The sequence below is a fragment of the Biomphalaria glabrata genome, chromosome 3, assembly GCF_947242115.1.
Source record: "Biomphalaria glabrata chromosome 3, xgBioGlab47.1, whole genome shotgun sequence".
In the NCBI taxonomy this organism is placed as follows: Eukaryota; Metazoa; Mollusca; class Gastropoda; family Planorbidae; genus Biomphalaria; species Biomphalaria glabrata.
In genome coordinates, this window is record NC_074713.1 from 29,677,340 (window position 1) to 29,693,095 (window position 15,756).

The 15,756-nt window shown below is 38.5% G+C and overlaps 1 protein-coding gene across 3 annotated transcripts in view; it reads right to left on the bottom strand.

Annotated features, from left to right (window-relative positions):
• LOC106053241 (tyrosine-protein phosphatase non-receptor type 21-like) overlaps window positions 1-15,756 on the bottom strand; it is a 48,596-nt gene that overhangs the window by 14,543 nt on the left and 18,297 nt on the right. For all 3 annotated transcript variants that reach the window (XM_056024416.1, XM_056024415.1, XM_056024417.1), the window contains 5 exons: window positions 9,391-9,533; window positions 4,425-6,227; window positions 3,773-3,895; window positions 1,738-1,956; window positions 1,000-1,128 (listed from right to left, as the gene is read on the bottom strand). In XM_056024416.1, the coding sequence (XP_055880391.1) occupies window positions 1,000-1,128; window positions 1,738-1,956; window positions 3,773-3,895; window positions 4,425-6,227; window positions 9,391-9,533 (2,417 nt within the window). The remainder of the gene's footprint in view (window positions 1-999; window positions 1,129-1,737; window positions 1,957-3,772; window positions 3,896-4,424; window positions 6,228-9,390; window positions 9,534-15,756) is intronic.

Below are 15,756 nucleotides of genomic sequence, written 5' to 3' on the forward strand. Positions count from 1 at the left end.
CCATCTCTCCATCTGCAGCGCATGATCTTTGATGTCTATGCCATCTTTTAATTTAGGTGGGGGTACATTTGCTGGTAAGAAACCGTAGGCTTTTCTCCTTCCCTCAAATAATCCTCTGATGTTTCCACAGTCAGCTAAAGATTAAATGAATTGACAGATGTCTTGGCACATTCTTGCTACTATTTGGGTATTGTTTCATGTAGCTCTAAGCACTTATAGGTTGCTAAGAGTGGGCTCCTTCTTGTATTTTAACATGGCTTCTCTCTTGTACCTAGTGGCAGTTTCCATTTCTGAAAGACTTGCTTCACACCAATCCTCAGTTTACATTTTGTTCCCCAATACAGCCAACTTTTCTCTGAGATGTTTTTAAAATAATCTTCTAATCTTATCCACCAGGAAATTAGTGTGTGATCAGTATCACAGTCAGGGCTTAGGTATCTACATGTTAGCAGTATGTTGCCAAAGTCATTTTTGTCCTAGGTGAATTGCCTTACTTGATTTCCATCTGCCTAACGCTATCAGTTTTGAGGTGCCAGGCATCTGTCTTAAAAACGTTGTCACAGCTTGGGAGTTGTTAATGAAGACAAGCTTTCATGGTCTTGAATATTTCTAAATGGCATATATCTCAAATAGTCTATCTAAATCTAGCCCCTTGCCTGCTAATGTGACTTAGTCACTAAGCATGATAAAACTGCTCTTACTAACGTGAAAGGATGAACACACAAAATGCTTTGCAGGTTGTTATGAACACAATAACAACAGAGTCGAAAACCATGTCCACTTAGTATGGCTTTAATACACTGAATGACTAAACAACACACATTTCATGAACACACTCTTACGACGAGTTACAAGCACATGTAAACATAAGAACGACAACCAATACAGCATATAATTTTTCATAAATTTCAAATAAAATCAATAAGAACACAAGATCTTTGTATCAGTAGATTATACCAGTAACACATAATCTCACAGTGAATGCAGCAGCATAATTACCTGGAAAGGAGTTAACATGGCTAACACATCTATGCTATTTTCCCAAATCATCTGCCAGAAATCAACGGCTGTGTTTTCCAGTGGAGCTTGAGTTGCTATAAACAGCCACTTGTTATCATTGGCTGTGAGCTGTGAAAGTAATAATAAAAACTACATAAGAGATAAGAGTGTAAAACTTTAGCTTACTCAAAAAGATACAAAAACATTATCAAGTAAAACAACTGCTGCTCAAGAAAAATAGAAGACAAGTGGAACTAATAAACTTGAAAGAAGGATTTTTTAAGCACAAACTTTCTTTTCATGGTTATTTTACATTCTTAAAAGTTGATGAGACTCTCCTCCACTAGTAGAAGCAGTTAGTACTTGAAAACATTAGTTGCTAATATTATTTAGTATTTAATGTCCAATTTGTTCAAAGACTAAGTGCATTCAGAAGATATAATAATTTAATCAAAATTGAAACCATACTTCAAAAGGGGGGGGGGGGGGGAGAGAGGATATATCTTACAGTTACACAAATCTTGAATTCCTAGAAATAAACTATGAATTTCTAAAAGTTCTTAACAGGCTAAACATTTCTTATTGAATGGTCAAAATAATTCTAGAAAAATACAAATAAAAGTAGCCCTTTGACTTCACAACAAAATAGCATTTAAAGGTTACAAATATATGGCATATGTAATTTCCTAAAAAAATAATTTAATTTTCAAGTTAGAAGAAAAACACTCAATTGAGAACCTTGATATGTGAAGCATTGATGTAACCATCTGGATTATCTTTCCTTGCAGTCAATTTGACACGAGTGGCATCATATGGTAACACATCTTTGAAGCGATTTCTAGATGCATTATGAGCAGCTGAAGCTACACTACACTCTAAAGAGTCAGATTTGCGAGGTATTTGTTCAAACTCAGCATATACTTGACCTTCAGATATTTTACTTTCTAGCATTTTTCTCTGAAAGAATTATTTGTTGTAAATCAATTGGTAATCAATTGAAATTAGTTTAGAAATAATACAAATTTTAAAGTGTTTTTTTAGAATGTAATTGGCTAAAAGATCAAACTACAGTTGAGATATAAGCAAAAAAAAACAAGGTTACAAAAGAAAGATTGTGTGGAAACACAAACTCAAAATCGGCCCCCGAAGTGGTCCACCCAGGCAGGCTTCAATATTTTCAGAAAGAACATCCAAATGAAATTATATCAAAGACAAATGAGAGATAAGAATGGAGAAAGAAGGTTAACAGATCTTGTGTAGTGCCCCAACGGTCCGGCAGATCAAAGGATAGGTGTAAGTGAGTGTAAAGTTAGATGTAAACCTGGCCTAACTAGTTCCCCTTTTAGACCTTGTGGTCTATAGGGCAGATGATGTAAAGTTCATCTGTTTTTGTGGCCTACGGTTAACGAGGGTGTCATGTAGCCAGCACAACGACCAACCGCATTTACTTTTCCCCAACTAATGTCAGGTACCCATTAGAGCTGAGTGGTCTCAGAGGCGCCCAAAGATTCCAAAGTTGAAAATCCCAGTCTTCACCAGGATTCGAACCCGGGACCCGCGGTTCGGAAGCCAAGCACTTTACTGCTCAATCTCTTATTTGAATCCTCAAAAAAAAAATTCAAAAAAATGTCCGCAATAAAAAAAAGTTCAGGAAAATGTAGTTTACAAGATTACTATTCGTTTTAAATTAGGTCTAACTTATAATGCATACTAATTAGCTTTTTCTCTTTAAAAAAACTGCTTGCATAACTGATTTTAAAAATTAGATTTTTCGCTTTCAGACAAAAAAAAAGTAGCCGTTGCATCAGAACTTTGAATGGTCTAAAATATTGTGATGTCGGATTTTCAATATCTTTTGTAGCTTACGAGATCTTAACGGGACGGACGGACAGACATTTTACACAAAACTAATAGAGTCTTTTCCCCTTTTGGGGGGCCGCTAAAAATTACTACTCTTTGAAAAGACTTAACCCTATCTTACCCAAACACACTCCCATAATCAATTTGAACCAGTCTTTTCTGTCTGATGGATGCTCCCATCATCAATGCTTTAAAACATATGTTTTGTTTTGTTTTTTTCCGTAAACTTTTCAACTGCTTAAATTAAATCTTGAATAGTTTCCCACTGGATTTTTCCCCCTTTCAACATGTTTTTACCGAGCACAATGTGTTTGTAGAAGGGAGCTTACATTTTTTTATTGTGCATTTTCCAGCTATGGTAACATCGGTTAAAAAGCTAAGATTTCCTTTTTAAATGTTTTTCAAGGTTCTACTTATGTCTGGTGTAAACATGGATAAACATCATAAAAAATAATTTTAATTTAAAGTTTATAATAAAATACATCCCAGATCGACTCTCTAGACCTAGACGACTTGTCCACAGTTAGTAAGTTTCCATTTTTAATTTCATAATCCAAAATTTAAATAACTTTTGGTCAAGTAAAAATTATTTTGTTTTATATAAAAGGACATGCATTTTCCTTTAATACTATACTAAATATACATTTCTGATAACAAACAAAATAGTTACTGAAGTTTAATCAAATATGTTATGGTATGATATATGGGACAAGTGAATAATTCTATCAGAACGTAGAAAATACTTAAGGAGAGAAAGAGTTAAATGTCAAATTTTCTTCATTGTTATTGTTTTTCAAGAGAATTTTATTTAAAATAATATGATTAAAACATTTAATTTTTTTTTTAATCTACAAAAGAATTGTCTAAATTTTCCTTGTTATTTCTTTTGGAATTATGAAACAAAAAGGTTTACCCTGTCATCAGTTGGGGCTCTGGTCTCATCATTCATCATTGACAACACCATGGACCTTGACAAAGTTAATCCATTCATGGCAGCCAACTTAAGAGGACCCATGTGTCTAGATTCTGATAGACTCTTAAATACATATATAAATAGTTATTTATTTAAAGATTAAACTCTCCATATATAGGATAGTAAGTAAAAAGTAAGGTTTCCCTTTCAGACCTTGTGCTCTATAGGGCACATGATGTAAAGGTCACCAGTTTCTGTGTAAATAGGTTAAGAATACGTTAAGTAAAAAATTGAATATTTTATATTATTTTGCATCTCTTTTAATTATGAAAGTTATTTGGTAAAACATTTCATCTACTAACATTATAATACAAGAAGTATATTTGAGCCCAAAATTGTCATTTCACTTTCCAAATATAATTTTTTGTAATTAATTTTTTGTAATTATTAAAATTAAAAAGAAAAATCATTTTTATCTTATCTTGACACCAGGGGATGACATCAGGCAGGGTTTGAACCTGGGACAATTGGTGCTATCAAGTCAAAAGTCCAAAATACATAATACACAATCAAGCGGTCATATTGCCCATGGCTGGTAATCCATAGAAAAATGTGTTGCAGCAGTAATTAATAATTAAAGAAAAACAATTACCCTCTCATGATCAGAATCACTATCTGAGCCCACAGATAGATCATGTAAATCAACAAATTTATCAGCACTGTCATCTTTGTCTTCACTACTTGTTGGCCTGTCACTGACATCTTTTTCACTGGCATATTTGAAACCATCACTGGTCAAAGAGGCAACATCAAGGGACTGTGATTTCAAAACAGAGGAGCACAGGTCTGAGTCTTTAGAATTACAGACAATGATTGGTTTGGAGACTGGAACAATAGTATCTAAGGTAAAGCTTGTCGATCTAGGCTTGGAACCAAAAGATTCTCTGAAAGGACTAGTTTTTAGTGGAACATTTCCCAGAGACCCTTTAGGTGTGAGTGACAGCTTGTTTTGATTCAAAGAATTTCTTGTGTTATCTTCTACTACACAGTTTTCATTAGGAGTGGAAATAGTGTCTGTGACAGAATGGCCATGTTCATCTGTCTTTCCAGGATAGGGTGGAGGGTCACCTAGGCGATCTAAAAGTTCCTTCATCTCTGGTGGAGAAGGTAGAGCAGTTGATGATGGTTTAGCCTCATTTGATTTATTATCTCCCTCTAACAGCTGTTCATTGACAGCATTTAATGGTGTTGGAGCCAATGTGCTCATATCTGCAGTGTCTTTTATAGCCCTTAGAGATGATCTACCAAAACCAACACCATCTTTATTGAGAGAGCTATTTCTGGCAATTTTTAGTCTTCTAAAACTTTCTCTAAGAGCTGCCTCTTCTTTGAGTTTTGAAGGGGGTGGAGCTTCCTGTGGGGTGAACATTCTAATGTGAATATTTGACTCCTCCCTATGGCGCAAAATTTTCAGCCTAGAATTCTCTTCCTCTGAGCTTTCATCAGATTCTTTGGCATGAAATGTTGAGTAGGAATGTTCACTAGATGTATCCTCTTGATCTTCACTGAGAAATTTACTTGTGCTCTCTACACCTACATTGACAGCATTAGTATCTGGGGCAACAGCTGATACATTAGTGTTTCCCTCATCTAGATTTCCATCTCTAGCATTGAAAGTTTTGCCCTCTATGGTTACTGCTACAGATTGGGATGAGTCTTCTGGTGATGTAAATGAAAACTGGTGTCCATTCAAAGAGTAACCACTAGCTGTTAGCTTAAATCCAGAAAGATCATCAACACTTCTGTCAAGCCTGGACTGTACTAGTAAATCATGTTGGCCACTAGTTTTCTGGCCATGTATTACTGTGGAAGGCTGGTCTGACACCATATTTGATTGGACAGCCAAGTCAGGTGTGCTGCTACTTGTGCGGGGATATGGAGGAGGAGGTCGGAAGTGGTAAACCATGGCCTCTTGAGCTGAGAATTCATTGCTGGCAAAAATTTCTTGCTGATGTATGTCTGTGTTGAGTTCTGGTGAGCTATAGGTAGGGTGTACTGCCAAATTGTTTCCTCGATCCCCACCTCTACCTGCATAGATACCATGACCCTCTTGGAAGATGTTTGCATATATCGAATGACTATAGTTTCTAAGGGCATCTACATTGGCATAATTGCCATGTTCATCTCTGTACATAGCTATATTCTGACTGATTTCTGGCTGGCTGTAAGCCATTCCATCAGGATGGACATAAACTTGAGCAGCTCCAATGTGAGGAGTGAAATCCTTGAAATGAGAATGTTGTTGTGGCTGATGTTGCTGCTGTTGATGCTGCTGTAGTAATCGCTGCTGCATAAGTGCATCATAATCGGGGCTTGGCCTGTATGCAGGTAGCAAAGCAGCTCTGTTGACATAGACAGGGTCTCCTTCAGGTGTTGGAGTCAAGGACTCGTGTCTCTATAACAGAGCATAGAGAAATTCATTTCAATGAATGTGTTTAAATATCAGCTGAGTAAGAAAAAATGGCTGAAGGAGATAAGCATGATTCTACATTGCAATGCTCCAAGAAAACAAAAAAAGGTTTCTCTAGGTCCATGACAAAAATAAAATGTACAATATATGAGATTCATAAAAATATTTTTAAACTTTGGGAATGACTATAAAATAGTGTCTTCATCACCTTTGTTTTCTAATGTTCTTCGTTGTGGTCCAAGCAATATGTTAAAGGATGTGTGTGCTAATCAAATATGACAAAAATTTTATGCTGATGCTAAATTGATGAAGCTAAAATTTGTATTTAAGATAGTGTGGAATCCAGATAATTTTAACACAAATAATTTAAAGCTTTACTGAATATGAATTCTATTCTTGTTTTTTTTTATGCTTTTATTTTTTTTTAAATGTTAATATTAACTCAAATAAGCCCAGTTCTTTGTTATTAGAATAAAATTTCAATATTTTCCTTTGTGTTGTTTACTTTGTCCACCTAGCCCAGGGGTCAGCAACCTGCGGATCGGGAGCCACATGAAGCTCTTTGGATGTTAAGCTGCGGCTCTTTAGTTCCATACGTAAATATTATTTATTTATTGAAAAAAAAAACATTTCAAAATCGTTCTGATTCAATTAAAAAGGATTAGGCACCAATTCTATCTTGCTTTTCAGCGCACCCCTCCACAGTGTCTTAAAATGTAACATATTTGCAGGTGGAAGATATTTAATTTTTCTCTGCCTTATCACTTAATATAGATTAGTCTTGCGATAAAAAAGAAACGGCACTAGTTGACCTTCTCAATGTCCAAAAGAAGGATTGCTACTGCTTTCGTGACAAACTAGAGGAGAAGATACAGCTAATGTGCAAAAATACCTTGAAGACATAAGATCGATAAAAATAAAATCATTTCAACAGCAACTGATGGAGCCTGCAGTGTGACAGATATAAAATAAAGGAGCAACTATGATTCTTTGCGCAAACATTTCCGTCATGAATTCGGTAATCAAGATTTTTATTAGCATCTTGTCAAAAGCGCTCCACCATCGTCAGTTTAAAGAATTCTTAAATGAAATAGAGACTCAGTACTCCGAGGTCCTTCTGCCCTATAAAGTGCTATGGCTTTCCAAAGATTGAAACGTTTTGCTATGTGCTTGAATGAAACAAATAAATTCCTAAATGATAAAGGCATTAATCACCCTGAATTAGAGAACGACAAATGGTTTCAAGCATTTTATTTCATGGTAGATATAACAATGAAATTAAATGAGCTGAATCTAAGACTGCAAAGAAAGGAAAACCCAGCCAATTTTTTTGGTAAAGGAATTGGTTTGCTTTGAAGAAAAATTAATTCTTTTTGCAGAATATATTCAGAGCGGTCAATTACTTCATTTTCAAATAAAAAAAAAATATTGCACTAAAACCAGTGCATTGTTGATACAAGCTACTTCTGCACAGTTATAAAGATTGATTAAATATGAATTTACTGACAGATTTGAGCAAACAAAATGATTGTAGCATTTGTAAAAAATCCTCTCAACACAGATAATAACAAAATCCACATTGAACCATTTGGAGTGGACAATTTAAAGAGTTGAAAATCAAGTTGAAAGAGTTCAAGGTCCAGAAATGTATGTAACGCAACAAACGTAAACAGCTTTAAAAGAAATGTCACAATTTGAGGCACTTATATTCGACGACGCATGGCCTAGTCTTCCAGAATGCTACAGTCCGGTGAAAAAGTTGCCATTTGGAGTATGATTATCATTGGATCGGCATATTCGTGCGAGCAAGCATTCTCTTGAATGATTTTAATTAAAAGTAAAGTAAGAATCCAACTAACAAATGAAAAGTAAGAATTGTGTTTGAAATTAAAAACAACAAGTTATGAGCCAAAATTATCCAAACTTTCTAAGACCATGCAAAGCCAAAGCACCAATTGAGTTTGTTTGCTCAATTGTTTGTTATTAAAGTACAAGTTTGTGTTGTGTTTAAATGTTTAATTGTTAAAATTTTATGCTAATAATATTTATCTAATAATACCAATATATATAATTGTATATATATATAATTGTTGTGAAAACACTATTTATATAAAAATAAATAGATATTTTTTCTTATGAATAAATAGATTCTTTTTTTTATCAAAAAACTTTATTTATGCGAGTTCTATTTATTGTTGGCAAGAAAAAAATGTATGGCTCTTTAAAAACGTTCAAGTTTTGTAAATTGTAATTTTTGGCTCTTCCGACTCAAAAGGTTGCAGCCCCCTGACCTAGCCATAACAACCAGTGATCAATCCTTTAACATTCTACTAATGATTGATTTCTACTATTGTGTTATGTGTGTATGTATGGCAAATGGTATATTGCATTATGTATAGGCATCAACTTGCTCAGTCCTGGTAGGTGTGCTAAGTGAAGGACAAAGACTGGCCAAAGAACAGCCACTACCACACTACCACACTACCAATGAAGCATAAAATCAGACAATGTGCACTGCACTGCAATCACTATCACTTGCTTATTGCTATTTTTTAAGTTCTGAAAAGACAACTTCAAGTTGTAATTGTCTGAAGAGAAAAAGAATTTTTTTTTTAATGAAATGAAAATGACATTGCTGTAAGACATGACAAAAGAAACTGCTCAAGAAAGCTCCATATTCCTATGAACACTTTGAGAATGATATTGAAGAACCATGAGCAAACATAAAATACAAAATACTCGCACATTAATGGGAATTAGCTTTTATAGAATTATTATTCAATGTTCAAGTGTAATCCAAACTCTTTTAATTTGATGTCACTCCCTATTCCCTAACACTTAAAGTTTAAGTAAATTCCACTTTATTTCCTAGTCCAGCCAGCTCCAATGGATTAGAGAGATTAGCCTGGTAGAGAATACATTGTACATTTGGTTTTGCTGCCCTTGCTAATAATAATGTAAAGTAAAGGACATTTTTTATTACTAATTATGCATTTATGTAGAAAATTCAATAATCTATTAGATAGTAAGATATAAAACATTTCTGGGGCGACACCTTGTCTGAATATAAGAGCTATACCTTCTATTAGATATAATAAATTTAAAGATAACATAATCTAATATGTAGTCCACAACATTGTACACTTACCATAACTTGCTGCTGATAGAAACCATTGCTTATGACCCCATCTCCCTCTATAGCAGTCCTATGACTTGTTGGGAGATGATAATGGTGGTGCTGTTGTTGCTCAATGGAAGACTCTAAACTTTGCTGTGAACTTTGGAGAACATCTGAAACACAGAAACAGATATTTCAAAATAAAAATATAAGCAAGCTACATCTTGTCAAACCAATGGAAATGAACGACTATAGACCTGTATTAGTGACATGAAATTGTTTCTAAACGGTTAAAAAAAGTTAAAATGTTTTTAATGAATGACCTTTCAAATAAGTTAGACCCATTACAATTTGCATACCAAAAAGGAAAAGGTGTAGATGATACATTTTAAATTCGGAAATTCTAATCAACAAACAAACCGAATTTGAACACTGCTAAGAAAGCTATAAAGAATTTAAGCATTAACAAAAATCACCATTGGGGTATTGTGGTGGCACTGTTATTGTACGATATGGGTGACCGACCGTGAAACAAGGTCAAGAGAAGTGCCTTTGTGTGTGCAGAAATTATATAGTGTACTTGTCGCGTTGGTTGACTGGATAGTTAGTGGGTGTATTTGTAGAAGCTAGGATTGGGAGAAGAGTGTGTAGAGTCGGAATTAAGATATGGTGTAGACTAGATTTTGATTTTGATTTTAGGCACATCTGCACAATTTAGGCCATGTCGTGCCTGCAGTCCCTTAAGGACTACTCTCTCTCTAAACAACAAGGGCCAGATTCTATACAGTCATATAATTAAAATCAAGGTCTATTCACAGTTAAAATCGGTTCTGCCACTCTCGATAGGTGGCAGAGGCAATACTTTGTCTCAGGTCTGAGTAGGGAATTTGGGTTCCTGACACCGCATGATTTAGGGCTCTCTTTGCTTCTCTGTCTGCGGCTTCGTTTCCCTCAATGCCAACATGGGAGGGGACCCAGATGAAGGTGACATCCCTACGGTCGGCTGTTATTTGGTCCAACAGCTTCAGGCTCTTATGTACCAATGGGATGTCAGTCTTCATCTGCCCCAAAGCTTGCAATGCAGATTTGGAGTCGGAGCAGATTATAAATTTCCTCCTTTCTGATGCTTTTACGGCCATAAGTGCAAGCAATATTGCGTGCAATTCGGCCGTAAAGATGGAGCAGCCATCGGGGAGTCTACGGGAGATTGTTTTGTTTCAAAAGGAGCAGGCACACGCGACCTTTCCCTCCATTTTGGATCCGTCTGTGTAGATGGTGCCACAATCTCCATAGCTCTCCTGCAGTTCCCTAAAGTGGACTTGTAGTATGCTTGGGTCTGTATTTTCTTTTTTGAGATTAAGGAGGGATAAATTTAATTTGGGTTTATTCATCAGCCAAGGAGGATTCTGAGGGGTTTCTATTTTAGAGATTTGGTCAATGGGTGGGGTTAAATTTTGGATGGGTTCTCTCATTCGAAGGCCCAACGGCTGTATGACGTTAGGCCTTCGATTGTATAATTCTACCTCTGTGGGGTTAAATATGGAGTCAAAAGCAGGGTTCGTGGGGTTGGATTTTAGCTTGACTATATACTGCATTGCAAGCTTTTTCATTCTTATATCCATGGGGAGTTCTCCCGCCTCCACATGGAGACTTGGGATAGGTGATGTACGAAACGCGCCGAGACAGAGACGCAGGGCAGCATTTTGTATTGGTTCCAGTATTTTTAGGTACGACTTCCTTGCTGCTCCATATATTATGGATCCGTAGTCTAGCTTGGATCGAATTAGACTCCGATAGAGCAGCAGCAAGGTATCTCTGTCAGCTCCCCAGTCCGTATGGCTGAGTACTCTTAGTATGTTTAATGACTTTTGGCATTTCTTCTTAAGTTCCTTAATGTGGGGGAGAAAATTAAATTTGGAATCTAAGGTGAGGCCTAAAAATTTTGTAGTTTTCACGACAGGGATCTTCTTTTTGTGTACAAATAGTTCAGGGTCTGGGTGGATTACAAAAATGCATACTAACTGTTTTGGAGTCTGAAAATTTAAAACCATTATAGTTTGCCCAACCCTGAATTTTGTTTAAACATAACTGTAATTTTCTTTCTAAGGTGTTCATGTTTTTCCCATAAGTAAGAATGACAAAGTCATCAACATACAAAGAGCACTCTATGCCAGGGGACAGCGCATTTATGATGCTATTTATTTTAATGTTGAACAGGGTGACTGACAGAATGCTGCCCTGGGGTACACCCATTTCCTGGTCATGAGTGTCAGAAGCGGAGTTGCCCACTCGAACCTGAAATTTTCGATATTTCAGGAATTCCTCCACAAAACGGGGGAGGTGTCCCTTAAGCCCCATAAGCTCCAGGTCACGTAGAATGCCATGTTTCCAGGTTGTGTCATAGGCCTTTTCTATATCGAAGAATACAGCTACTAGATGTTCTCTTCTGAGAAATGCATTTCTAATATAAGCTTCCAGCCTTACCAGGTGGTCAGTTGTTGTCCGCCCCTGCCGGAATCCGCACTGGTAGTTTGAGATCACTTTATTCCTTTCCAGGTACCAGACCAGCCTACTGTTAATCATTCTTTCCATGGTTTTGCAGATGCAGCTTGTTAGTGCTATTGGTTGATAGTTAGCTGGGTCAGAGCCGTCTCTTCCCGGTTTAGGTATCGGTATAACTGTGGCTTTCCTCCAGCTGTTTGGGAAAGCGCCTGTTTGCCACACACAGTTATAGACCCCTAGCAGGACTGCCAATGAGGATCGGGAAGGTGCTTGAGGAACTGGTAATGGATTTCGTCTTCTCCAGGCGCTGTGTCATTGACTTGTCCAGCGATTCCCTCAGTTCCTCAAGCGAGAACGGTTTGTTGTAGTCTTCATTGTTCTCTGACCTGAAATCAATGGGGTGTCTTTCCTCCCTGGTTTTGACTTTTTGGAACTCTGGCGTGTAGTGTGCAGTGGATGATTTTTCTGCTATTGAGGATGCAAGGCAGTCAGCTATTTCTCTGGGGGACGTGACAGTTCGTCCTTGGTTTTTCAAATGCCCTATTGCATTTGATTCTTTCCCTTTGATTCGCCTTACTGCCTTCCAAACCGCTCTAGCAGAAGTTTTGGCATCCAGACTGCCGACAAAACTTCTCCAGGAATTCCTTTTGGCTGACCGTATGGTTTGTCTAGCCTTTGCTCTAGCTATCCTGAATAGCTTTAGGTTTTCCTGGAAAGGATTCTTTATAAATGCAGCCAGTCGTTTTTTCCTATCACCAATAGCACTTTTGCAAGCTGTATCAAACCATGGTTTGCTAGGCCGTTTTGGATTTGCAGAGGTTAAGGGTACAACTTTCCTGGCTATACTTAGTAGCTTGCTAGCAAAGGTATCAGCTGGGTTCTGTTCATGGAGGATATTTTCTGTGATATCCTCGGAGCATCTTTTTTGGAATTGTTCCCAATCGGCCTTATTCAGTTTCCACCGCTGAGGTCGTTCCAATGAAGGGAGATTGTTAGTAATGATGATTGGGAAGTGATCACTTCCCCGTAGATCATTGCTAACTGACCATTTAAAGTCGTCCAGAAGTCCGGGGACGCATACGGTGAGGTCAATGCATGTGAGTGATCCAGTTCCTGGGTGCAAGTAGGTCGGTGATGCATCATTAAGTATGTATAAATCATGTTGGAGGAAGATATCCTCCAGCATACGACCTCTTGTGTCGGTATTGTTGGATCCCCACATGGTGTTATGGGCATTGAAATCCCCAAGGATTAAATAAGGCCGGGGGAGTTGTTTCAATAGGTCCTCCATGTCTGTTGGGTTTAATGGAGCGCCTGGTGGTAGATACAGGCTGCAGCAAGTGATAACCTTGTCAAGGGTTATCCTAGCTGCTACGGCCTGTAGTGTGGTCTGTAGTTCTACCCTCTCATGGGGGATGCTATCCTTCACAAGGATACAGACTCCACCTGATGCTCTCTCTGCATCCTCAACATTCTTGCTATAAGCACGGTAGCTTCGGAAGCTGATGCAATCTTTCAGAAATGTTTCCTGTAAGCAGACAGCTACAGGAGTCTCAGAGTCCATCAGTAGCTGCATTTCCTCATAATTGGCCTTGAGGCCTCTACAATTCCACTGTACAATTCTGGAATCCATGGCTTATTCTAGATGACCTACTTGGAGCTATTTGGCCTTGGGAGGCCCCCGGAGGGGTTTCCCTTTATTCCAGTGACCTTGGTATTTTTATTCTTGGGGGAAGTCTTTCTCTCTGGAGAGGGGAGATCCCTCTGGTTAGAGCGGAGGTCATTTCCTCCTCTCTCGCCTCGGGCATCCTCTCCGCTTTGATTTCTCCCCTTAGGGAGTTGGTCAACCTCTAATTCGGTAGAGGTTGGGGTGTCTGGCTGGGTTCTCTGAGGAGAACCTGTGTCAGACATGATGTCTCCGGGTTCTCCCGGAGTATTGGTTTTGACATGCTGCTCAGTCTCCATGCTCTCATCAGCGAGCACAGAGAACCTGTTCTTTAGCATGACAACAGGGCTTTCTTGTTTCTTCAGAGGTGTGTTCTTTGGCGGTGTTTTCTTCTGAGTTGGAGGAGGAGGAGGGGGTGGTGGGGTCAATGTGTCCGTCTGTGTGGCTATGGATCTTCCTATCTTAGCAACAGCCTGGACGTAGGTCTTTGTCAAGCCAAATTGGCCCTTGGGTAGGGCCAGTACAGCCGATTTCGCCTGGCTGAAGGTACATCCATTTCTTGCCTTGTACTCCTGCACGGCAACCTCCTGTTTCCACACAGGGCAGTCCTTGGAGTAGGCTGAGTGGCCAGCTTGACAGTTTGGGCACTTGAACTGGGCTGTGCAGCCCTTGTCCTCATGACCCTCTCCAGCACATCTGGCACACACAGTGTTCCTCTTGCAGACTGCCGCGCCGTGTCCATAACCCTGGCACTTGAAGCACCTCATGGGGTTAGGTATGTAGGGCCTCACTGGAACTCATAGGTATCCTGCCTTCACATACTCTGGCGGTGTCCTAGTTCCGAATGTGAGGATAATAGTGGCGGTTTTGACCTCCTCACCATCCCTGCGCCTGGTAATGCGCAGGGCATGGGTGACTCCTTCAATGCCCTCCACTATTTCCTTCTCGGAACATTCCAGTAGGTCCCTAGAGCTGATTACACCTCTGCTGGTGTTCAGACTCTTGTGTGGCATGACTTCCACTTGGAGATCACAGAGTCTTCTGCATCTTAAAAGCCCATCAGAGTGTGTCTTGCCATCTACTTCTACAAGAAGTTCCATTGATTTGTGTAGCTTAGACACACTCTTGGGCTCTCCCACTACTGACTTGAGTCCCTTATAGATAAGGAAAGGGCTCAGCTTTGTCAGACTTTTCCCCTCCTCTGTGCACCTGACCACCAAAAATGATGGCCAGGTAGTACAGCTTTTTGTGGCCTCCTCCTTGTTTGCCTCAATGCGGCGTCTCTTGCCCAGACTTAAATCTGGGGCAAGTAGTTTGTTGGGGGTTTTTTTGTCCATGTATATTCTTGTTAATTCGGCACCTGTGCTCCCCACCCCACCTATGCTGGTAGCTCGGCATGACCAGCCGATTGACCCAGAGCGGGCCATCTGGGCCTCAGATCTAGGGGAACTTGGAGCCAAAGTATTGTGTTGTGGTGGTTTATCCTCAGATAGCCACCACTCAAACACCAGGATCTCTTTATCCCCCCTTACCCGTCACAGTCCACGGCAAATGGACTGGTCTAGGACGTAGTGAGATATTTAGAGATAAGGAGACAGAGTGATGATCAATGAAGGCAGACTGAGGAAAAGAGGAGGCAGACACAATGATAGAAAAGAAGTAGGGCACTTTTGAGCTCCAAAAGTGCTAAGGAAAGAGGAGTGTAGTTTAACGTCATGTCTCGGGACGAGGTGTAGACATTGATTGTAACTTAGACTTGTGTAAATAAACGTTTACAGTACTATTAGATTTGTCTTTACTGTTTGACAATGAAACTGAAAGAATATTATCACAATTATAACCAAGAGGAACTCGCATCACCACAGCTATGAACATATATCTTGTGTGTTATTGAACAAATGTTTGCTCTAATCCTGTATTGTTTTTTTGTAATGCACAATTGTAAAACAAATTTCTTCAAGGATAATAAAGATTATTATTATTATTATTCCATAATATCTTTTCTCAACCTTCTATTATTACTCTGTGTTTGCTTTATGATTGAAGATGAGTACAGTTTCATTTCCTATCATGTATGTGTAAAATGTACATGGCGTCTGATCTTGGCTTCAAAAAGCCCACTACATTCAAGAAATTAGTATGTTAGGTTTATTTGCTGCTTTAAGTTTCTAAACTTTTTCTTTGTTTTCAACTATCTTTTGCTTTGTAGCATGAAACACAAACACTGA